The 26,297-nt window shown below is 37.4% G+C and overlaps 1 protein-coding gene across 1 annotated transcript; it reads right to left on the bottom strand.

Moving 5' to 3' along the window:
- Positions 1-25,420, bottom strand: LOC105035492 (dnaJ protein ERDJ2). Its single transcript, XM_010911065.4, has 11 exons — positions 25,252-25,420; positions 20,806-21,033; positions 20,619-20,714; positions 19,083-19,203; positions 18,880-18,986; positions 18,523-18,740; positions 12,811-12,988; positions 12,351-12,470; positions 6,629-6,715; positions 3,931-4,041; positions 1-962 (listed from the first exon to the last, which is right to left on the bottom strand). The coding sequence occupies exons 2-11, from the start codon at positions 20,989-20,991 to the stop codon at positions 141-143; spliced, it is 2,046 nt and encodes a 681-aa protein (XP_010909367.2). The 5' UTR covers positions 20,992-21,033; positions 25,252-25,420; the 3' UTR covers positions 1-140.
- Between the last annotated feature and the right edge of the window lie 877 nt (positions 25,421-26,297).

Here is a 26,297-nt window from a genome sequence, read left to right as displayed (position 1 = left end):
TTATGCAAGGATTTCTATTTGTATAACATCCAGGAAGAACCTCTGTGATTCTAATCAAACTACCACGAATAAACATGTATTAAAACATCTAACTTGTCAATCAGCATGATAACAACAAAACATGGGAAGGTAACAGATCTTTACTCCTCATCAGTGCCCGAACCTTCGGAACTCGAGTCTCCTTTTGATTTGGCAACACCATTAGCCAATTTGCCCTTCTTATCCCTCCCATCATCTTCATCATCACTGTACTCGCTCTCGTAATCATCATAGTCTTCTTCCTCCTCCTCTTCCTCTTCTTCAATACCTTCATCTGCTGGCCCTTCCTCTGCCACATGGCCCCTAGTTCCTGCCCGGCTTCTCTTTAGAACTTTTAGCTTTACGTTCGTCTTCCTATCACAACCTATCCATGAATCGCACAAACAATAGGAGCTCAGATTATAGTTCCCTTCTGCAGGTGCCTGAAACTTGCCCATAATCAGCCTTGATCCATTCTTCACCTTCTCAACAGCTTCCTTCACGGCAGTACTTATTTCCTTCACACCTGCACCCAAACTCTCCTTCGTTTCTTGAATGGCCTTGGATGCAGCTGCAATGGCAGCAGCTTCATCTATGAAACTGACCTTTTGGGACATCCACACATCATTTGAGATGGGATCAGCAAGCAGCAACCAGAAGTTTTCCTCCTTGTGGAATGGGTAGTACGGGGCATGGGGGAGGGCACCTATTAGACCATTCCCACGCCTCAGTGTTACCCAAGCATACATCGTGACAATGTCTCCCTCTTGTATACCTTCTTCCCCTTCAGTCTCACATGTGATCTCAACTGTGATTGAAGGGATCATCTCAAGTACAAGCTCTACATCATGTGCTTCAGCTGCAGAAAGCCCTGCAGCCTGAGTCAGCAGCTCAGCACGGTCCTCCACAGTCATGTCCCGTAGCTCCTGAAGCGTCCGCACTTTCTGTAGAAGATGCACAGAATCAAAAATTAAGGATTCACCTGATAAATGACAGAAAATCACAAATAATATGGCTTGAGAAAATTGACAAAAAAAATGCCCACAATTGATGACTTAGGAAACCGCAGAATTGTACATTCATATACAACAATAAGACTGCTTACAACGAAGGATGGGAAGGTTTTGATTGAATCAGATTACAATTTCCAGGTAGATACATATCGGTCACTAACACTGTAGATGGAAAGCTATATCGATGAAATTTGCTGCCCCAAGGATCATACTTCATGGCCGGTAGTACATGGAATTGAAGGATTTGATTTTGTAGTTTCAACACACACCATCTTTGTCATGGTGCTGATTGCCTCAGATACATGCACCCGAAGGAATATATATCACATAATTAACGCTCAGAAATCAAAAGCTTCAAAATTTAATTTGGAGATCATTGAAGTCGCCAGCAATAGAGAGGTCAGAATAAACATTACATTTGTTAAAGGTAAAATATAGGCAACAATCTCATGAAAAAATTTGAAAGGTCTAATATGCATTTGCATCCATGTTGGTGTGAGTCATTAACTTTATACCAATTCAATCAGAAAGGGAATCGACATGCCTATAAGCTGAAACAAGGTAAGGTTTTCCAATTCCACCTAACTAATGAATACATTATATATAACTTAGAAGGGTAAGATGAGTCCAGGAAGATTAGGTTATTGTGCAGGATGCTGAGATGATGGAGCTAAATGTTAGATAAGATGAAAGAGAAGTATAAAGCAGTTTCTGGGAATTGTTGCAGCTTCACAGATGAGTCATCCAGAGAAATAAGTATTAATACATGAATGAAAGGTGCTGCTGGGGAAGCTTTAGGAATCAAATTATATGTCTTGGTGGCCCTTGTAATGCAATAAATCCTCTTGAAATCAAGGAACAGGCCATGTTACAAGGTCTAAGTCTGGTGGACGAGGAAGGATTGGTTAGAAACATTGTGTCCTAAATCAGATTCATGACTGATTAATATGTTACAGAAGGGGCTCATGACAGAATAGGAACCTTTGTTCTCCCTAATGTTCTTCAAGGCCAGCCATGTCTACCATGAGGGGAATCAAGCAGCAGCTGTCCAGCAGGTGAAGACCAACCTAGATCTCAGTCACAGCAATCCTATTCCAGCTAAGCTTCTGTTACTCATTCATGCTGATCTTTTTGGTTGCATTTTTTGTTAGACACTGAGCCTCTGGCCTCCCACAATACCAAAGAAAAAGGAAATAAAAATAAAAAAAATAAAAAGGTGCTAATGACAGAGAATAGGCACCTCATAAAGAGAATAAGTGGAAGGAACTGAGGAACGCAACAATTTCACAGTAGATTATGTCAGAGGCAAACCAGGTAAAGCATTTTCAGTTAGCCAAGTTATCAGGTGGAACCTGTACTTGGAATCAGGGACCTGAAATGGGTACTTACTACTAAGCTTTCTGTCTGAATCTGGAATGTGATATATACTGATTTTAAGATGACAAATTTTCCTTTCCAATGAAGAACTGAGGCACTTGTTCTGAAATCTGAAAAGAAAGAAACTCTACTTTTCAAGGGAGTTGTTTGATGTCATGTGCACATTTACCTAACAGACAGAGAAGTTGTTAAACATTGAATGGTTAATAAAACAATTGTGGTCATGAATGGTTAATTAAATCTTAACCAACTCTTTTTCAAATTTTAAATTAATAATATATATAGCAGTTAGTATATAAAGCTCAGTTAAATTAAATTTTCAGTGAAGCTGCTAATGGAAACAGGGCATTGTTGATATAATCTAATCTTTACACGATACCATTCAGATGAGATTAATAAACTTAACCTGACTTCTCTAAATTAAAAGAGTTCATTGCAATGTCCATTCCAAGACCGTTACATGGCATGAACTTTGTCCTAAATATATTATGTACAAGAACACATCAAGATGCATAACAGTCTCTATGGCAATATGTAGGAGAAAGTCTCAAAAGCAAATATGATAATTGATTGCTATCAGTCCGTTGGACAAAGCCATGCCAACACCTAAAATTAAGCTCTTTTGCATCATGCAAGACTATACACATGCCCACTGACATTAGCATTTCTCCATTCCAGGCCATCAAATTACCTATAATAATCATGAAATTATATACTTGTCAACATTTTGGATCAATCTTACCTCTTCTGGGAGTGAGTATGGGAGTAAATGTGTACTGGACTGGCGAAGTCAAACTCTAAAAAGCATTTGGAACAAGGAAGTGCCTACAAACTGCACACAGTATAGGGGTGGCAACTGGTAGGGTTCTGCTAACGTTTGGCCATATCCATCCGAAAGCCAAAGTACATATGTCAGACCCAACCCCTATCTATAATCCTACATCCATATCCACTGTTGGACATAAACTTATTTGGGAGATAGTAAACGCATGTAAGCTATTATGACAAATTATAGAACTGTTTTGTTAAGTTAATCAACCAAAAATATTACCTTCTGAACATTGCATCATTTACATCATGCAGTGGCATGAGTGGAATCCTAGGGCCAAAGGTGAAGAAAGATGAATTTGATAGTTTGAATTTACACAAACAGATCACTTTCTTGACTCAAGCTCCACATATTAGGTCAAGTTCAGGTCTTAGTGACATGTCTCAATCCTACCTGAGTGAATCAGGCAGTTAGCTTGGCCCTGCTCAACTTCAAATCAGCTGACATGTTTTCATGCCAAGCCCAACCCAAATTAAACAGATACTGTTCACCTTGGTCTAATCTACATCTTGGGTTTAGGCCACGTTCAGTTCAGGCCAACCAAGCCTCAAGTTCAGCCCCACATGAGGTCAACCATGTAAAAGATTAATCTTCCCAATAATTGAATGTCAAATGCACATATTATGGTTAACTGCATTCTACAAAAAAAGAGGAGCAAAAGATGTTATGTACTATTGATTATACTTTGTTTACCTTGCGGGCAATTTTTTTCACAACTGTCTCATTGAAATGCGGGAGCTGCAAAAATTGTGCAATGCCCTCAGGATTTCCTCCAGTTGTTTTTCTCGCACTGAGAGGTACAGCCTGTGCATTGTAAAAGGATTAGACTGTTGAACAGATCAGCATAAGAATCCAGCAAAGAGTAGAATCAAACTTAAACAAATGAACGGGCAGAAATGCTAGGAAAACTTGATGAATATAGTGCAACTATTCAGTGGTCTTGCAAATATCAATACATATTAACAAGGGAGTTACCCATTGAAGTTACCAACTAGCAGAGAAAAAAGTAAAAAAATAAAAATAAAATAAAGGAAAATAAGAAAAAAAACACCAATTACTAGTTCAACATGTCAAGAATTAGACAACAGAGAGAAGTATTGGACACGACGAAGGATGAGGAAACAAATCTTAGGTTTGGAGAAATCAATAAGTTGAATACACCTCTCGAGAATTGACCATAATCAGATCAAGCTAGTCAAGCACATGTAAAATTCAAATATGCAGTTCCATCTTCAACACTTCCGAAATATTCTGCATGCATGATATCATCCAGAAACGAACTTCAAATGTAAAAAGTTGTAAATTCAGATGTTTAATGATGTTGATGCAACAAATTATTGTTTGGACATTTAATAAACAACCAGCGAGTCTTATCTCCAAGGGTGACCCTTTGTGGAACACGATTTGATCCTCTAGAGTTGGATTATATTCTTCTAGCTCTTAACTGGAAGACAAATCCAGTCTTGGTATTGTAATCCTGGCTCAGATAACTTTGTGGGAAACTAGGCTTGCAGTGAAAGCTAACAACCAACCCTTGCAGGATGACCTAACTTATTAGTCACAATGTTGAAATCATGCAACAAATGACCTTCTTAATTGATTGAGGCTTAGAAAGAATACCCACCAAATGAAAAGGGAAAACGACAAGGTTTGACATTAGGAATTGCATCCATTTCTAAGGCAAAAATTATAGATCACCAAGCCAATTGGAACAAAATACTTCCCAAAAGTACCTATAATTAACAATCAGACGTTTAAATTGAACCCAGGTAAGGAGCAAGAACTTCTAATGCACGATCAACATGAGCCTGTTTACATGAAAAGATCACCAGAAAATTTAAATAGATAAAATATTCAAAGATCCTGATTCCTGAATGGAAAATAAATTCAAGCTATGGCCCCTTAAAGATTTCATGATCGAATAGTTGACTAAGATCATCTTAAAACCTGTTTACAACCATGAAATTGACAAATCAGGTACTTGCTGATGCAAATGTTAAAATCATGTAGCCAGAAATTAAACAACCTCCAGAAAAAAAAAAAATTCTAAAATCCAAAACATACAGTTTCAATACTTTCATCAACTTTTACAGATACACTGTAAGATACTTGCTGATGCAAATGTTAAAATCATGTAGCTGGAAATTAAACAACCTCCAGAAAAAAATTCTGAAATCCAAAACATACAGTTACAATACTTTCATCAACTTTCAAAGATATATTGCATTGCAACTTGAAACGACCATAGAATTTTGAAATTTGAATAGGAATTCAAGAAGAGTAAGGCTCTGGTACAAGCTCAAATAATCAAGTCATGTCGCCAATATCAGCAGCAACAAAATTGAGATCCACCAAATGTTCTATCTATTTTAACTTCTTTGTTTTGCAAATAAATTCTTCACTTGCTACAGATAATATGAATGTACAGACCGAACTGTAGCATCCATCTGATGATAAGGCATACAAGTTAGGATTGTTGGAACACTACTTGTAAAACAGTGAAGAAAGAAATTTGAACCAAGGTAGCTTTTCTTGGTGGTTGCTCAAGACTAGTCAGCTTGCTTTCAAGTTCAACAATATTGAAAAACCAAGGAAAAATTCACAAAACATTCTAATCACAGGACAGATGATTTCTTGATCACTTTGCATCAGTTAATCCACGTAGAAGAAGAGGCAACCAAAGTCAGATGACTGCCAAAGCATGAAGGATGTTACATGAATACATGGTGCGAAAACCAATTCCAAAATTTAGTATAGGAATCAGGGAAGTGTTAGCATTTCTTCATGCTCATTATTCCATACAGCATTTTTGCGGTTGTGCTACTTTTTGCCAGATGCTTTCTATAAGGGAATATATGACTATTGTCAAGCATGAGAAGAGGCAATGCTAAATGCCTGTTTCCAGGAAAAAGATTTCATTATTTTTTTCTTTTAATGAAAAAGGTTCACCCAACCAGGAGGAAAATGAAGAGGAAAAGTAATGATGCCTCCGCAAGCTAAAGAGAATAGCTTTTGATGAGATCCATAACAAGCAGAGCATAATACCATTTATCTGGAACAGTGACATCTATGGAAAACATTCAGATAACGGAAACCACAAATTGGAGATCAATGATCCTGAGATTTGTAGAAACTACAAAAGGAACTATTATACACTTGAATGTCAAAATCAGTAGCATGCAGAATACACATCTGCAAAATTGATTAAGGTTCTGTAAAATGAGAAATTGATATTTTCAAATCACAAGTCAGGTTAAAGAAAGAAGAAGTTTGCATGACTAGTCAAAATTATAAACATTTGAAATCACATTGTTTCGTTCTTCTTTATTATTGGCATGTTGTTTTGTATATACAAAAAAAAAATTGATAGGAAATGCAACTAATTAAGCACCTGAATAATACACTGAGAAAGCTCAACCACCCCAATTGCAGGCCTCAGCCATCCATGTCCTTGAGAAGTGCGTGGTAATACAGCGATCTGCATGTACTAACACACATTAGGATGCAGTACAACATATTCTTTGGTAAAAAAAATCCTAGATTACACAAGTACAAGATAAATGTAAAAGTAGTTAAATCAAAAGATCAGAAAGTTGTAGAATGAGCCTGATGGCAGACATGTAGATCTAGCAGTACATGTTGATCACTTAGGAAACTGCCAAGCTTTTCTCAGACAGCAGGGGCAAAAAATAAAGCAAAGTGTTTTGACTAATAAGATCAAATTAAAATGTTAAATGGACTTGTTAGAGAGAGAGAGGGAGAGATTAGTTCTCCATGCAGTTCAGAAAATAATATTTTTTTTCTATGAGAAGTGACATAATGACATAACACTGTTATCTTGCTGTTATTAATTATTATCCATTATTTTGTATTATGATGGTAGAGAATCTGGTATGACATCGAATATTTTATTCCCACAATATTCAAACTATAAGGCCTTATTCCCACAACATTCAAACTATAAGGCCAGAAGTGAGCTAATATAAACTAAGAGGATACATTTTGGAGAATCTCACAGGTACCAATGTTTGTGCAGATGTCAATATGACCAAGCTAGTAGAACAAACAACAAAAATTTTCTTGCAGTACTAATGCAACTTGTTCTATCATCTTCCTATAAAAAGGGTTGGCATTAACCACATCACCAATGCACTAGTGAAGAGAATTCCTTGATATTTCCACTTTCATATCTACTTATGCTTTGCATGAAGTTGGCACCATATATAATGCAAGGAAACCTAACCATTTAGATTGTCACAAAAGACCAGAGTTATTAAAAAAAATCATTCGCACTCGCATGCCCTAAAAACTTGAGACACAACACTGAGTTGGACGTGTTATACATGTCTAAGCATCTAACACACCAGTGAAGAGAATTCTTCTTGACACTAACCCTTTAGTTCTTATGAAGCTTTTTAAAACAAACCTATTATGCTCCCATTTATTCATCATTGCAATACCAATGCTCTGGAGTTGTCATTGAATTGAGCAAGTAATCTTATATATCAAGATCAATAAATATCACCACAGCTTAGGTCTATGAGATAATTATCAACTTACTTGTGTTGCACCTTTTAGCATACATGTCAGACATGTCACTGTCATAAACATGTTTGAAATCAAAAGTGACATTATCCTACTGCTATGCACAATATCTATACTACTATGTGAAGGAAAAAGGCACCCTGGTTTTTGTCCATCCCATTTTATTTTCCATGTGGTTCTACACATTGAAAAAATTCTACTTGTACCCTCTTATTATCATATTCCGATCTTTGCTTCTCCAGTAAGAATTAATTTCAGAACCTCTTTTTGTTACCATTATGTGTGTGGGGCTCACAAGACAGAAAATCCCAAAGAGCACTTATTTTTAATCTCTCTCGCACAGCCTCCCCCCAATTACTCTCTCTCTCTCTCTCACAGACACAGATCTGGTTCAAAGATAAAATCCCAAAGAGCTTATATTTTTCATTACTCTCTCTCCCTTAGTTACTCATTCTCTCTTAGGCACAGATCTGGTTCAAATATTTTGGCTTTCAGCTGTACAATTTTCATATATAAAATCTTTTTTTTTTATAAACTATAAAAATGTAAACGTTTCTTGCTTCATTATTCTCAATTAAATGGTGTGGTGGATGCTTTTCAATATACAGATTATGTCTAACTCTTAGTTTTCTCTCCACAGAATTAGATTGTTTTCCTTGTATTACAAATATTTCACTCCATTTTGTGAACTCTTAACTAAGAAACCTCCAACTTGTGGGACCTTGTCATGGTAAAGTAAAAGTGCTGTTAAGACTAAGAAGATAGGATTTCAGAATTAAAATGTTAGGCTCTATTAACCCTCTGATAGCTTTACATACAACCTTATATAAATTGAGCTGCATGCTTAGGCCTTTAAATAGGCTCCACTACTAAGCCTATAAACACAGCATTAAATTCTCTTGCAGTTTTTGTTGAAAGAGAAGAGGTCCATTTTCAAATCATGGGCCATTCATGTCTTGCAACAGGTGATAGCACCTGATGCAACATTTATAGTCTTGGCTTTGTCCAATCACCTATTATCAAATGAAACTTAATATGGACTAGACCACTTCAGTGAGTGCACAGCAAAATTCTTGAGTCTCATCAAATGCCGGTTTAGGAACTTTATGCATGAAAAATGATTGCCCCATAGCATTCTTCACTAGGTAATTAGTGATTCTGACACCATGCCCCTTTTTTTCACTCAGATTTGGCAGGTGACTTAATGTGAAGTCTCTTGAGAGCTAGGAAAAATGATGATAACATTCATACTGTTTAGCATTTGATGCTTTATTAAGTTGTTAAAAGTTTCTTAATAAAACTGTAGTAAGCCATCTTCGAATTTCAGATAAGAAGAGTAGGAGTGCAATCACGGAATGAAATATAAGATGTTAGTATGTTATCTTTGAAATAAGAGTAGGAGAAGAGAGAGTATGATAGGTTCTACCATTCCTTTTCTCGATATCTAGAACTCTTATCGGTGTTCATTATTTCTTTGGTCGGGCATCTGAGCTAATGACAACAATGGACAGCAAGGTTCGTCGTACCGGTACCGGATGCCGTATCGATGAAATTCTGTTTAATGTCGGTACGCGGTTTGGTACGGTATGGTAATGTCAGTACGCTTCGGTATGGCGTACCGATACGAGATCGGTACGGTATGCTACGGGCGGTATGGGACGGTATAGTATTCCATGATGGACAGTAATGAAAAGGGAAGGACAATACCTACATTCATTCTCTTCTTTTTTTTTTCTTTTTCATAAGAAGAACTATTTTTTAGTTTTAATTTGTTTATTTAAGTCATAAATTGCACATATTTGGTGTCTTCGTTCCTTTAGAATGCTCCGTGACTTAGACACTCATGTACGATTTTAAAATTTTAATTTTAATTTCTGCATGCCAAAAACCAACTGTCTTTGCTCATCAAAGATAGATAATGTTGGACTTTGTGTGGCGTTAGAGATAGGGAACGGAATGAAGGCTTCAATTTTCCTATATCAATGGGTTTGATTAGTCAACTTGCCATATCTTCATGAATTAAGGGATTAGAACAGTTAGTCAAAAAAACTTATTTGCATTAGTTTTAATTTTTTTTTTAAAAAAAAAAAATTTCACATGAGTATTCCAATTACCATTTGTGCACTAAATTCTTGGAAGAATATTTTCTTTTTAACTTGCAATACATCAATATGATGGATTTATGGTGATTTAGGTCATTAGGTGTGCCGATGATTCATAAATAGCTTGATTTAATTGCACTTAACTTTTTTATCAACTTCCACCAATTCAATAACTAAAGAAGGGTTCAATATCCTTCATTAGGATAAAATTAAGGTCCTAAAAATGCTATACATCATTGATTATTTTATACTGGTATGCAGATATGCATTTTTGGGCCATATTGTCAAAGACAATAAAAATTCAGGATTCAAACAATTATCAATATATTAGACCTAGGATCACATGATCTATGGAGCAACAAACTCATTGGTCAAGACTTGAGAAGAATATACTTATCAAGTGCATACTCATCAAGAGTTGACAACCGGATCTGTCCTGCATGTATGGTTGCTTGCAATTTTTGAATCTCATTAATTGTTACTACTTATTAGTAATCTATTCTTAATTGAGATAAATTCTCATACATTGAAAGATAAGTATATCATAGTTATTATCCTAATAGAAATTCTTATACATTGAAAGATAAAGATATCATAATTATATCCTAATAGGACGTTTAATAAGTGGAGTTCTAAAAGATTCTTGTATGTAATATCTCAATCATGACCATGTTGAGGTTTTGGCTAGGAAAGAGTACTGAATGATTCTCGCTATATGCATCAATGTTTGTGAGGCTTAAAGTATGCAACATCATTAACCTAGTGTACAAACATGGTTAATAATATTTACGTCTCTTGTTGCTTAATTTTTTTTCAATGACTTTAACATCTTACAACTATTTTCAATAATTCAAGTTTATCTGGCAAATAACCTATTTAGCTCAAGGAACTTTTCGAAGATTATCCGAATACTGTTCAAAAGTTTAGATAACGCAAAATATATGTAAGAGAGAATATACTATTTAATGTATGACTCAATTACAAGTCATTAAAACTTAGATAAATTTATTGCAATGGAAAAATTTCACAAACAACCTGGAGAAATGTTTGCACCAATATCCTAATTTGTGATAATATGTACCTGCTTAAAACCATTGCATTCCTAACAGAATAAAGGGGTAGTAGTTAAAGTATTTCATGAAGTGGTTCATTGCATATAATGGCCACCTTTTGAATGTTATCCACACCTGGTCGCATGCATTACATGTGCTTAAATTAAACTAATTATTTAGCACCTACCAACAAGAGAAGCATCTTCCAATTATATAGAACAATAAGAGATGAAACATTCTAATCAAATTATCTGTAGTATTTTCTGTTCTAAACTATGAGAAAGTATCATATAATTTTGGTTGAACGGAAGTCCCCAGCACCCGCAACCACTTGCCTCTCTACATGTGATTTGGCTCACAGGTTAGTGTTCGAGCAACAAATGTAGTAAAAAGAGTCCAGTTTATTTGATGTCTAATTTATAGGACAAAGTCTAGTTTCTAGAGAAGTTTTCAGTTCAGTATACTTCAAATACCTTATGGTATGGTATGATATGCACCCTGTACCGAGACAGCTTTTAACCATTTTTCTCACTTTTTATCTCATTATGTTTTGGTATGGTTCGATATGCCTTAGTATGAGTCGATACCCATCCGATACATCTTGGTACACCTCAGTATAAAGCCTGCACCGGCACAAACCTGATTTCATACCAGTTCCCACTTGGTATGGTACAGGGCGGTATGACAGTCCATAATTGGAAGCCTAATCTGAGCTAGAAACAGGTGTTAGAAAGGCAGCTCTAAATATCTTTTCTTTTAGGATTTGACGTGCAATATCAGGACTGCTATGAGTTTACTAATGAAGTTAAATATTGCATAAGTAATGTATGAATGATATTGGAATTTTAAGATAAATATTTTTGGCGGGTTACACATTTATTTGCCTGCCTCTTCTTCTGCTTGAACTTATATCTTACTTTTCTTCACTTGTCTATCATATTACTTCATATCTATGGGTCCATCCATAACTAAAGATATAACAGACAAGAGCTACAAGCTTACAACAATTACATGCACCCTTCTTTCATATATTCTACAACTGCAACTAGCTATCACTATATAAGAAGTGCAGAAGGCTGTGCTGTATCACGATTCAACCGAAATTCCATAAAAGGAAATAATCTGAAGAAAATTTATCCACAAACTTTCCACCAAGTTGTGGTCAAAGACTAGACAAGTTAATAATCCTCCAAAGAATTGCTGTGGCTATGAAAGAAACTGGAAGGTTAGTTAGTCCTAAAAATTCAGAACATAGAAAACCATAATATCAGTCAACGACTTTGTTCAGATGATGAACTGCACATTATAATCACAACCTTTATATCTACATTGAACAGAAGAAGCTGGTAACTTTAACCATGGAAGAATATATACACATAAGAAGTAAGGAGTTAAAGAAAGAATTCATAATCACCTTCACTAGTTCTTCAAGAAGACGGGGTGCAAGTTCTAGCATACGTCTAAAATCACTTTGTAGAGCCGAAGATAAAGAAGCTGATTCACGGGTTAATTGGGCTTGAATCAGCAATTCCATCTGAAATCAACAAAAAAGGACTACAGAATTTGAAGGATAACATCAAGTACAAAATAAAGACAAGAATTATCATTATTCTTGGTGAGGCCAATGATCCAAGGAGATGTAAGTGTTTGATTTCTATGTCTTACTCCTTTTGAACTGCGTAGGATGGGCTCATTGGCAACCACCTGAATTCTGAAGTATAAATAGTTGTTGGAATGCTATGCCCTTATGGGCTGTGAATGAAGCTAATGTGATCATAGCGTGAGGGCTGAAGAATGGTCCGACAGTTGTATGCCATTACAGCATCTTCAGCACACAATAAGATGAATTGCTGAATATAGATACATAATACTACCTTAACTAATGACGGATGCTGCTTCCAAAACTTTGCTTGCTCTGTTTTGATGTTTTTTAGGTCCAGATTCAATTCACTTCTAACTGCCACAAACAGTTTCTGAAGGGGTTCATCATCACTTCTACGAACTGGTATTTCCATAAATTCTGCAGCCTTGATGAAGACATCCACAATCTTGCTGTATCATTATTTATTTCATCAGATACAGAAGGAAAAAATTAGAAAACAGCTTCTAGAATTAATAAGGGATGATGTTATGTGGAGATGTTAATATCCAGAAAATAACTGGATGCTCTCAAGTTACAATGTATCTGTGCGCCAGCTTTAGCTAAGTAATCTGCGAGTCCCTCATCACAACACCTTTCCATAAACAGGCATTATCAATGTCTTATTATATCAATTCTTTGGTGGAATTATAACTACCGAAAATGAACAGGTGGATGGCCCTTGTTCTTAAAGAAAGCAGTTTCTTGGATCTTATTGTAAGAAAACCAAATCACACAGAGAGATGAGATAAAAGCAGTGTTGCCAACAAGCCTCACCAAGACGAGTATATTTTAGATAAGAAACCAACTTTTTGCCAACAAGACAAACCTAAGATGACATTAAATTGGGGTTGAAAATCCTAAGTAGCATGTTCACAGGTCATCCTTTGCTAGCTACCTTCTAAGGCATTAGCATCATTTGCAGAAGCTGAAGTGCAAAATGGTGATAAGTCTAACAATCACCAATCTCTGCAACAAATTCCTGTAAGAAGAGATCTCATGCTTTATTGATCAACTACATTATTTCCATCACTATTTTTTTTTAAAAAATTATCTTACCAGTCAAAGAGCTGGATGATCATCTCACCAGGGTTATAAAAACAAACATTAGTCATTTTCTCTTTCACATGTTTTCTGCTATTTCACCTAAAAAAAAATTCTCTCATTTGAGAATGTGTTACAAAGCACACACAGTAGGTCTGGACACTGATGTATTATCTAGATGTTCCAAATTTTGAGTTTGCCAAGGTTATAGATACCTGAAATAGAAGTGACAATGGATTGGGTATTGGGTTGGGTAAAATTTGGTTTGGGTCAAGAAATTCTTAACCCATATCTGACCCATTTATAATTGGAGTGGAAAGAATAACCCATGCCCAACCCATTTATTTTATATGAGTATGGACCCCATAGCCAACCTGCCAATCCAATTAGTGCCTTACTAGTCAATTATAAAGCTAAAATTTGAGGGTCTAGTATGGAGAATACAAATAAAGTGAGAAACCGAGGAGAAACTGAAATGATGAAAGGGTAATAAATCCTCAATATGCTACCCCTTTAACATATCTTCATTATATTTTATTCATTTCCTGATGATCAATTTTTCAGCATTTCCCCGGCTTTGCATTCTGTGTGGAAGAAGTGATGAGATTACATATCACTTGTCCTTGAGCGATGTTACCTCTTGAATATTTGAGTATTTTGTATATAAACTTAACGTTGAAGATCTGCCAAAATCGGTGGGTAAAATATGGAAGGAGTGGAGACAGCACAATGTTAGAACCAATTCCCAATCTAGGGTGGATGCATTGCCTCAGTACTTTGCTGGAGTATTTGGATTGAAAGAAATGAAAAAAATATTCAGAAATCAAGCTACAACAATGGAGAAGGTTAGGAAGAGTTCTGTTTTGTCTTGTTTTCAATTGGACGGCTGCTACCGCTAAGAGGAGTCAAGCACTACTTAAACCTGTTCTAGATATCTTTAAGTCGGATCTGTAACCTTTCACTCGGTCTAATGTCTCTTTTCTACTCCATAATAAATTGGATCAGGGTCTGCCCAATTCTCTCTCAAAATAATTGCGTAGCCTTCCTAACCAACCAAATCAGGCCTTGAGTAGGCCATAGCCCATCACACAATTTCGACTACTATAAAGGTTCAAGAATGGATTTTAAGAGTTTGCTTCACCCATTGTGACCCATTAGGTTAGACAGTCAAATCCATACCCCACCCACTTATAATTGGTTGATCTTGGCTACCCAAGCCCAATCAAATTATAAAGAACCTCACCCAAGCCTATTTATTTTGGGTAGTTTTGAGTAGATTTGACCAGGCTGGCAGGTCTACGTTAGAAACTTTGAACCCTACTATGGCACACGCAACAACTCATGACACTCCTAACACTCCAGACCATCAAATCATGTACCCATTATCAATGTTTACATTTGGCACTTGTACTGACAGACATTATAGTTATCAAGTATAACATATCCTTTAGAATGTAGTCAATTTATGAACTTAAGAAGTAGGCCCAGCTCCCTATGAATTTATATACATCTTTTCTTCAGGAGATCATATAACCATCTATCATGATTAGACATTCATATAAAAGATATATGTGTTTGGCTAAAAAGCATAATTTTTTGGAAATAGAAAGTTGGAACATTAAGTTTCTGAAATAGGGTGACCAAATGCATGAGACTCCCACCGTTGTGGGGTCTGAGGAAGGTCAAAGCATGCAAGTTTGGGCCCAGCGCGGAGGGGCTATTTTTGTGTTTCGAACCTGTGAGCTCCAGGTCACAAAGGAGCAACCTTAACGTTGCACCAAGGCAAGTTTATGAAAAATCCATGGAGAAAATATTGAGAAATACATGGCAATCTTTTATGGAAATATGTACTGGTTGGTTCCTCATGGTTTCCTGAATATTCTGGATGTTTCCAATAAGTTTTGCTGTTCCAGGAGCCCAACTGAAATGGGGTTCCTATCCAGGTTTCACAAGAGATGTTGATGAAGAGAGGAAATAAGAATCCTTGTACTGCTACAGGAAACAATGAACTTGAAGCCAAAAAGAGGCTGAGAATATGGTAGCTAAAAAAGCTTTGATATCAGTAGTAGTTCCCATGCAACTCTTAACAACAATGATCATCTTCAATATGCAAATTTCAAATTGAAATAGATTTATTTTTGCCAGTTCACATAACATCTTATGAGACCCATTAACCTGCCTGAGAAATAATTCCAGACCATGCATAATAAACAGTAAAAAGTTCAAGAACAACTATAATGAATTAACACTAAATATAAGTATGATTTTTATGCACAATAACATGTAATCCTTATTATAATAGCCTATAAGAAAAAAGTTTTAGTTTTTGGTTCATATCTTTGTGAGTTCTAAATATTGAATCAAGATTCGCGGACTCGGTATTGGAACTCGTGCCGGCCGGCCGGCGGTATGGGTCAGTACAAATTCGTACTAGACCGGATCGGCGCGAACCGACATAAAGCAAAAGAATCGAATCAGAAGGAAAAAAGAGAAAGAGAGAGATAGATGGGGAGGGGGAGAAAGAAAAGGGGGGGAGAAAGAAAAGGAGGGGGAAGCCGTCGGAGAGGCTACTATGGCCGCAGAACGGCGCACTTGATACCTGTGGTGTTGCAAGCATGAAACAAGGGCGCTCGCTCCTGTTTCACGGATTTTTTTTTAAAAATGCGGATTACGGTGAAACTAGCAAACCTATTGCTGACTTCATAGTTTTTAATTTAAAAAAAAAAATCTTAAAAAGTGAGGCCTGGCTTCACCATTCATCGATCGTTTTAAAAAAAGCCGATGAGTGAACAAGGATGGTCGCCCCTATTCCATGCTCCATCCGCATGTTTTCCGCTGCCCGGTGGGCGGTGGCCACGGCAGCGACCCGACGCCCTTCGATAGCTCCTCCACCGTTCGCTCCTCCCTCCAATACGATCGCTCTCCCTCTCTCTCTCTTTCTCGCTCATTTAAAAGCCCTATTGGGCGATATCGAGCCACGGAGGCTTCCGCGGCCCTCTGATGGCCACAGCAGGCCACCGTCGGCCTCCGACGGCGTCGTGATTTCTCTCTCTCCTCCTCTTTCTCTTCCTCTCCTTTCCTCTCCCTCCTCCGATGAACCATTTTTCTCAGCCGAACCATTCTATTTCCCCATCGGTTCGACTCGGTACAGGGTGTACCAGTTGGTTCGGGCTAGTACGAAATTTTATGTATTGAATGATTATATTAGATTGCCATTCTTTTTGACCTCCTACAACACAACCATTTCAAAATTATACTTTTTACCTGGAGCTAGCAGTTTGATTCATTTGGATGATTTTTGAACCCTTCCTCCAAGAAGCCCTTACTTGTCTCAATCAAGTTTTGGTACATTCTTTCGCCTACCACCACCACCACCACCAATGAACCGCTAGAGACACACCAATTCGGTTCAATTCTATACACACCTCTTTTATATAAAATTACAATATCCTTCTTAGGTTTTTCCTCAAAATGATCCTTTCTGAGGCTTTAACTATGGTTTTTCAGGATTACAATCTGTTAGGTACCCTTTTTTTTTTTTGTTCTTTTAATGATACTTGCTAATTGTCATACTTCATTTTTGGTTCCTGTTTTAGTTGACAAAGCCTTCGTATGATTCATCACAACCAAGACCTCCTTTGCCTCCTTGGGTTTGACACTCCATTTCCATATTTTTGGCCCATCAAGTGCTCAATATTTGCCTCCTTGGGTTTTGGTGCTTCCATAAGAATGGGCAACTTCTTGCTTCCTACTCCACATAAGAACAGCTTGGGACTTATGGCTTAGCATGCAATGTCATTTTTTTTTTTGCAATATTAAATTTCAATATGATCTAGTTACTTAGGGCCCATTAAGTTTTTTGTACGTTCATTTTAGCCTTTGTAGTTCTTGCAATCCCCTATGAAATAGTGAGATCCACATGTTGTTGCTAGCCTCACAATTTTGTCATCATATCTTTCCTCGAGTCTGGCCTGTCCATCTTCCTTTATGGTAGATGCCATTCTTGTTGCACATGTTTAACACATAAAGCATGCCTACAATTTGTTGGTTGTCTCAAGTCAATTGTCTCACTAATGTTTCACAGCATAAAATGTGGTTTACCTCTCCAGACCTAGTATGCAAGTACTAATGGACCCCCACCTGCTGGCAGCAACCAATTCATGACAATTTATAGGAGCAATTGATCCTACTTCACTGTCTAGGATGTGCATATTGCTGATAGCTGTGTCCAGTAAGGTGAACTGCTTCCTGCAAGATAATCCAATTGTCCTCCCACCTTCTTCAAGTATCATCTCAGTCACACCTTACTGAGTCATCCACAACGTTGTCGGCATAAAGTACAAAAAGCTCTACCATTCTCATCCTCTCATTAGCAGATGCATTGCACAAGCCATATACTATAATTTAGTCTCTTTAAAGGCAGACTCTTGGCAATGAACAACCTTGAGTCTGAGTGCAGAGCTAGCACATGCCAAGTAGTGTGAGAGATAATTATAGTAGCATATGGTAATGTATACACGTAGTTTGTTTATTGTGCCTTTTGTAATTTCATTCTAAAATATGAGTTTGCACATGAATTGATAACAATATTAATGTTTATACAGGTCTATTGCACTTAATATGTGACTTATGCTCCTGCTAATAGGGAGTGTGTCATTTGCTAAGGTATATATGCTGGTAAATTCCCCAATGAGATTTCCAGATGTTTTAACACTTGACATTCAAATGCTTTAAGAATGGCGATGCCCACTCAGCAACAGTTCGTCACCATCACTTAAGAACACAGCTGACAAACTTATGCAACTATCATTATTGGCAACTTATAATAATTAAATTCAGACAGAGTACAATACAGATGAAATCATTAAATATATTAGGGAAAACATCAGGTGGTGCTACATACCTTGGAGCTAAAGAAGGTTTCATGAAATAGTAGTATGCGGACAAAGTTTGATGCATGACATAATTTCCAGTATATTTTGATGATCTTGAGAGGTATATAACTGCTATCAACAAAGGCAAAAGTATGCAAATTCCAACAATCCCAAGCAAAAGTACTCCACCAGATGCTCCATCAAAATTCAGTAAGAACTGAGGTAAAGCAATTCCCATTTGAAATCCCTAAACAAAGTAATATAAATGATGTACCTTAGCTCAAAAGCAAATGCTGAAAATAATACAAAATTTATAGAAAATTAAGCCTTCAATCAGATAGATACAAACTTGTGAACAAGGAAACTCACACAAGGGGAAGTTTTACCTGTCTGCCATCAGGGTGGCCATATTTTTCAAAATTTTCACGAGAAATAGGATCTGTCAGAGCCTGATATGCCTTGGATATAAACTCCACAAAGTACTTATGGGCCTCTGGAACATCAGCATGTGATCAAAGTCGGAATAAGGAGAAGCATCCATAATTAAATAATGATATAAAGATGGTCTAACATATGGAAGATCTTCAACCTGGATCAGGATTTTTATCTGGATGGTACAGAATTGAGAGTCTTCGATATGCCTTCTTTATTTCTGAATCTGAAGCTCCCGGCTCTAATCCAAGAATGCTAAATGGCTCAAATGGTTGAGTCTGAAGAACAGCAGCCAAGCCAAGCATAAATAATCAAAGCAAAATCATATTGGCATGAAGATACCACTTATAGTGGTTAAGATGCCTTGAGTGATTTATCAACAATTTGTTAACATAAGTTAGCACTGCCTTCATGTTGTTATTTTGGATCTATCACATAAAGAATAGAGGGACAAACCAAGATATATCTACTATCATATAAAGATAATTCTCCAGATATCTGCTTCAGTAGACTTTCAATGTTTTCAACTTTTAAAGGAATTTTTGTGAATATGTATTATTTTTGGATGCAACCACCTTGGTTTAGCTCTTTTTTTTCTTTCCTTGATTAAGAGAGGAATAAGATAACTTTGACAACCAAAAGTCAAGATGCATTAATCATCTAACATGAATTGAGATCACAACGGTCCATGTCCAATACATATACAACAAAAGGTTTGACAAAGGCATGTTTCACTAAATTAAGGAGAGTTCATTAAGGTTCCTTTGAAGTGTTAGTAATCCCAGAATGCCCTTGAGAGCATAGAAAATGTAATAGATATTCTCTAAAAATAGATATAATAAAGTGGATATGGGGTTAAACCAAGATTGGAAATTGGTATATCAGAATAAGTCCCAAAGTTAACAGATATTACAAATGGTAAAATGGAAAACCAAATGAAACTTTTGAACAGAAGAAACTATGGTCCAAGGAAGGTTATGCCAAGGCCTGGTAGGTTGCGTTAAAGGACCATGAATAAAAACAGCAAGACACAAGAGAACAAGACACAAATTTTGAGCAACGATGTGAAAAAAGGTTGAACTGGTGGGGCTAAATTTATGCAAAGAAAAGGTTAAATACTTATGAAGATTGATTGCTATTAAAAAATCTAGTAGTAGTTGTTCGAGAAACAAGCACCACCTGAGGTATTGAGGTGACAAAAAGTAGATAGCTAAACACCTACAGCATCATGAATAATACAAAAACACAAGCCACGCCTCCTAGAGAAGGCCATACTCAATTCCCAGAAACACCAAAAAATAAACAAAAGGAAAAAAAAACAAGCAAAAGCTCAGCAATGGTCCCTGGAGTGGGAAGCACCAGAAGGCATACAGAAAAGGCAGTGGATGGAAAAAGGTGAGGTGGAGTGGTAGTTTGGGGAGCAGGAGTGAGGTGAGGGATGGTGCTGCTAGAGGTGGTCTGCTGAGCAGGGCTCCAGTTTGACTTGGGGCCTGGGGCTACCATTGATAATTGTGACAAAGATCCCATGTTGATGCAAGTCCATTGCTGGAGCTGGGATGCAGCTGTACAATGTCCCTACATAGGGACAAGCTGAAACCCAGTACCATGCAGGTTGGTACAGAAAACCTTGTTTTTAACAACTATGCAATCCAATAAATAGTCAAGTCCATAAAAGTTACGGTACTTGCAATACCTCACGGCTTATATGTTTAATGTAATAAACAAGAATCCCCATGATGACCCAGAGCAGCAGAAGTGTCAGGTTGCTGCAAGTTGAAAAGTTTGAGATCTGCAAATAAATCAAAAGATATACATTATGCTAAACCAAATGTGACAACTTCCAGGTATAAACTAGAAGGAACCATATATTTAATATTTACCCGTTTGAAAATTGATTTATGATACTTCCCTGAATGTGAACATACAGAGCACTGGCAATGAATGGTCTTTGTTTTTTTAGAGACAGCACGGAATAACCTCAGAATTGTGTAAGGCACTAGAGGCAGTGCCATTATTGTTAAGATGAAGATTGGAAACAGAGAGCTGTTGTCCTCTGATGCAGCCATTGATGCCTTATGATGTTGGCAAGATAAAACAACTACTATGATCTGCAAAAGGGAGTCAAGATACATAATAAAGAGATGACTGCAACTTGGCATTAAAAATGAAGAATGTATATCTAACAGAACAGATAAAATAATCATGGTTGCAATCACAATTATGGAATAATTAGCTACAGGAAAAAAAATGTCTCTTGCTTGTTATAATTTATTGCGAAAAGGACATGACCAGGTATAGGATAAAACTAATACACAAGAAAAACACCTAGAAAAATAACAAGCCACCCACCCTCACTAGTAGTTGGAATGTAACACATAAAACATTAGATCGTGCACAACAAATCGATCAACTCTTCTAACAGAAATCCTGTTCCTTTGACCTTCCCCTAGAGTATGTTTATTTCTCCTTCCAAAACTCCAATGACACTTGCGTAAGGGAAACAAATCTAACAGCTTCCTTTCTCTATTAGCAGGTGAAAGGCAACAAGAACAATTCAATTTTTACCTGGATAAGAAACCCTGATATCCTTCCATATCCATATATATGCCTTACATCAGTGTAATGAGAGAAAACAACTTCATCATGCACAGCACAACAGGAACGTTTTACAAGCAACTTCCACTGTTGGTTTTAAAGCTGGTTGTATCTATGGACTTTCACCAAGATCATCAATCAAGAGAAAATTAGGATTTACAAGGGTTCTTCACTTCCAAACTAGATTCTTCAGTCCGCATTAGCGACTGCCACTAGTCAGGAAATGAAACTAATGATGCATCCCCAAAAATCCAAGCTATTCTTTTTATTTTCTATGAAAAATAAATAAAGAATTATCACCTGTCACTTTCTTGCCTTTTCTCATGCCTAAATATCATGTCATGAATATGAATATAAATATGTCTAGATATGTACGCATTTACATCAGTATGTATTCTGTTAACCTGAAAGTCTAAACAAAGTTAGTCCAAATTGAAAGAAAATGTTTAAATTCAATATTAAAACAATACCTATAAAGTCCTTGAAAAGAGGTCCCAAACAATACAAAAACATCTACTAGCTGCCACTGCCTAAAATCATTGAAGTATCAAGAATTTCATGATCATAACACAAGTTGAGGAATCTTCAATAACAGGTTGTTTAACATTAACATGGGATGAAGTTCAATTCATAAACGTTCTCATGATTAAATATCCAAAATTTGAAAAGACGGATCCCATAATTAAGTGGTCCAACAAGATACTCTCACCAAGGTCATGTCCACACTGAGAAACATGAAGGATTCATGTCAAGATCAAGTTCCCCATAATGATGCAACCAATCAGTTAGAAGAGACATCATCATATTCTATGTCAAGACTCAATATTATGACCATAATCAACCAGAAGAGACAACATGAGACCTTTATCCTAATGTTTAGCTTTTAGATGATACAGAATGAAATATTTCTGATGATACAATATTTTCAAATAGTTCATTCACCAATTATCTGACCCTAAGTTTAAATGTTTTCCACTATCCTTCTGAGGTAAACCAAAAAGCTGAAGATTGGGCAACATATGTGGCCACATGATGCTAATTAAGACAAGTATGGCAGCACAGTGCTTAGTGGACTGCCTTTTTGAAGCATAAGAGATATGGCTGCATATACTAAGCGCATATAGGCAATTTGGTATGGTCAAGTGACCACATATGCATAAGCAGCCACATATGCAGCCTCATGCACCGTATGATAAATCATTGGCAGTAATTAAACAACACATCGATGTCTTGGCTAAAAGCAGTCTCATGGCTTTTGGACCTTGATCAGGGTAATTGATCCAAAAGTTAAGGCTGTTATCAGGGCTGGATGACCGAGTCCTTTTTCCTTGGAAAGAACAATATTCTACATAAGTCTTTTCATCAAGATTAATAACGTACTTTGGGTATTTTAGTTTAAGTTGCATGTCTGAATTTTCCAAACAATTTTACTAGGAACTTGTGCGAAGCCCAAGATAATCAATTGTATAGGGCGAAACTAAAAACTGATGGATTGATCTGGATAAAATAAGTGATTAGAAAGACCTGAATAATTTATATACAGTAATTGACCATGGTTTCCCTTGGCTCTACTCTATAATTATCTTTACAGGGAAAAGCTCCTTTCAACTAGAGAAAAGATCTGGTTATTCATTGTACATTTTTCTTTTTTTTGTTCCAGATTTTGTCTTTAAGTCATATATTCAACATTCTACTGATCAAAGCATCTACAGCTGGATCAACCTGATATACTCTTCATAAGCTGTGAACTAAAGTTTCTCATATTTGAAGAGAAAGGTGCAAATAGAGTAGAAGACCAGGTTGTGCCAGATTGGTTATAAGAGGTTGACAATCTTGACCATGATAGTATAAGTTGAGGCACCTAAAACAACATGATGATGAATATCGATCATGATCAGAAGCTTTACGTCTGGCAAGAGATGTTAGAAATTAATTAAAATGAAATATTCAAAGTGCAAGGAGACACAATCCAACAATGGGATGATTTAATAGGAGGGAAAAACAACATCATATCCAGAGAAAGAAGAAGGATTCGTGATAAGATCATCCAGTGAACCATCTAGAAGGGACAGCATGACATTTGACCCTAACAGTGGTCTTAGCTAATCTAGAAACAAAACATGTCTTAGCTGATCTACAAACAAAAATTTCTAATGACTCAAATAAACATGCAAAAAGAGGCTAGGAATCAAAGAGAAGAAATCAGCCATGATGCATTGCAGCACAAACACCACTCAAAGATTGCTGGATGATATAACAGGTTGGCTAAGAGATCAAGTCCCTAAAGAAAGAAAATAAAGGATGTTCAAATTCCACAAATAGATCAAGTAGATTAGGTTGAAGAGCAAAGGGTAATTTTGATCCTAGTGATTGTTAAAAGAGAAGATATTTTCAAGGATCCAAAAATCTGAACTCCAAGAATCTAACAAAGCATCCCAGATGATAAGATCTCGCAAATCTCTACATAATATGCAGATATGAATGGTGTTGATCTATGTTTCTTCGTCCAAGATGGCTAGCTTGGTGGATTTTGAACATCCCAACTCAATGTCCTTTAGCTAGTGCAGCGTCCAGCATCCCTTGCTCTTCCTCCACCATTATGTTTAGGAAATTTTGTAAGGCACACTGATTAGAATCTAGCACCATACAAGGATAAGCAAAGAAAATCAAAGAAGAAAAATGCATCTTGACCAAACCAGATACACTTCCCTCGATAAAAAGGAAAAAAACCAGACACAGCTGTACACAACTAAATATACAAACATATTAGCAGAGAAACTATCTAGCCACAAGAGAAGGAAGAATTAAAGGAAATATCCTTAGCCAACTGTCAGTTTCCTTATTCAATAAAGTTTATACAATATCATCATCTAGCCTTAAACAATTAATTAGGTTATTAGCCAACCAAAAGAAAAGCAATGCAATGTGTATTGAGGGTTCAGGGAGTTGAAAGAAGACCCAAAAAGACATATGAAAAGCCCTATTCTTGGACGCACCATCATTCTTCAAATGCACAAGATAAGAATCTCACATGAACCATTATAACAATTGAGAAAATGATCACTGCATTCTAGGTTTGATGGGGAAGTGGCCGAACGGAGTTGCATTTTTTTAACCTTAATGATTCTTTAATAAGGGACACAAAGCCTACCAGCAACGAGAATCGTAGCACTTGGTACACACACATAAACCTGCAATTTATTGAATTTCTTCAAGAACAGCCCACTCTTTCCAACCACAAGTTAAAATTTATGTTCGGCTGGTTGTGCATGATCACTATTGAGGGACCACGAACAAGCAAGACGTGTATAAGAATTAGGACGAATAAAAATAATAACAGTCATCTAGGTCAGTCAATCAATTTTTTTTAAAAAAAATAGCGGACACTTTGCGATGCAATCAATCTAGTGATAATCAGCGGAACATAAATGTTTTGGAACCATAACATAAAAAGGTAGTGGAGACGGACAATTGAATCGTGATCAAAGAATCCCGTAGATCAAGCCCACAACCTACAGATGAGACTATTAGATCCAAAGAACAAAATTCATTGTCAACATCCATAAAAGATCCAGATCAAAATTCAATTTAGGACGCGCCTAACATTTTAACCTCGATCTGAATAATTCTGATCCGAATTAAAATTCGATCCTGGAAACTACCACTCATCCTATTTCGACCGCCTCAAAAAGCGAAGGAAAATGGAAGGACACAAGGGAACGCGTCTTTACCTGGCAGCCAAGAGAGAACGGCAGCCGAGCCGACGGCAGGGAGAGAAGAGGCGGGATGGAGCTGGTGAGGCAGCGGAGTCTCCGCCGCGGTGGTGCGGCAGTGGCCGGTTGGGAGACCCGAAGCTGGAACAGTAGAAACACAGAGAGAGAAGCGGTGGGGAAGGGTGGAGGCGCGGGATATAAAAGCAGCTTTGGGGGACCAGAGCTGCAATTTTGGGACCGGAGTAGGCCGTGACGGAATTCGGTAGCGACAAACTCTATGGGGCGCCAAGCCCGTCGCCACAGAAGATCCTCGTGCGCACAGGTGATGACGTGGCACTTCTCTACTCGCCAGTGCGCCACATCTGGCCAATCATTTCGTGCAACGTCGCGTGATGACTTTTGCGTGCCAGCGCTACAGCATTACTCGGTCAGTGGACTGGTAAAGAACGTCCAAGTATTAGATGCACCAGGTCCGGTGGACCAGTCCAATAGCCACTCTCCCTATCATCTCTTGTGTTTAAATAATTTAGATATTTAATTACCGATCTCTTGGTTGGCGCCATAACAATAAAAACTCTCCATTGATCAAAATTAAAACTCTCAAATAAAAAAAAAAAAAGAAGGAAGACTCCCAACAGATGCTGCACCCGAACCCCATCTTCTCCTTTCTGGCCCATCCTCCTTTCTCCGACGACCGCCCGTGATGGCCACCCCTCACCGACCCATGATGCGACGGCCCCCTCCCCTTCCCAACAATCGAAATCCTTTTTTTCCCTCCCCTCCCCGTCGACGATCGCCCTCCCTCCCCTCCATGGCGACCGCCCGCCAGCAACGAACTCCCTCGTCGGCCCGCGACACGATGCCCCCCTCTCCCCAGCGCTTGAAACCCCTCTTCACCTCCCCAGTGACCACTTAGGATGGTCTCCCCTCGTCGGCCCACCCATGATGGCCTACCCTCGTTGTGCTCCCCATTGACATCGGTGTTGGCCTTCATTGGTCCACAGAGAGGACCATGAGCTGCGAGAAATAGATCGAAATGCCCTTTGGTCCACGCCTCGCTCGAT

Source organism: Elaeis guineensis, chromosome 1, assembly GCF_000442705.2.
Source record: "Elaeis guineensis isolate ETL-2024a chromosome 1, EG11, whole genome shotgun sequence".
Taxonomy (NCBI): Eukaryota; Viridiplantae; Streptophyta; class Magnoliopsida; order Arecales; family Arecaceae; genus Elaeis; species Elaeis guineensis.
This window is presented reverse-complemented; position numbering and strand designations above follow the sequence as displayed.

What these genes read in the sequence shown, in the direction of transcription:
- LOC105035492 (XM_010911065.4), bottom strand. Translation starts at nt 20,991, where the DNA reads ATGGCTGCATCAGAGGACAACAGCTCTCTGTTTCCAATCTTCATCTTA. An exon ending in GCCACCCTGATGGCAGACAG is followed by an intron (nt 18,741 to 18,879) that starts GTAAAACTTCCC and finishes TACTTTGTTTAG; the next exon opens with GGATTTCAAATGGGAATTGC. An exon ending in TTTCTCAGTGTATTATTCAG is followed by an intron (nt 4,042 to 6,628) that starts GTGCTTAATTAG and finishes TACAATGCACAG; the next exon opens with GCTGTACCTCTCAGTGCGAG.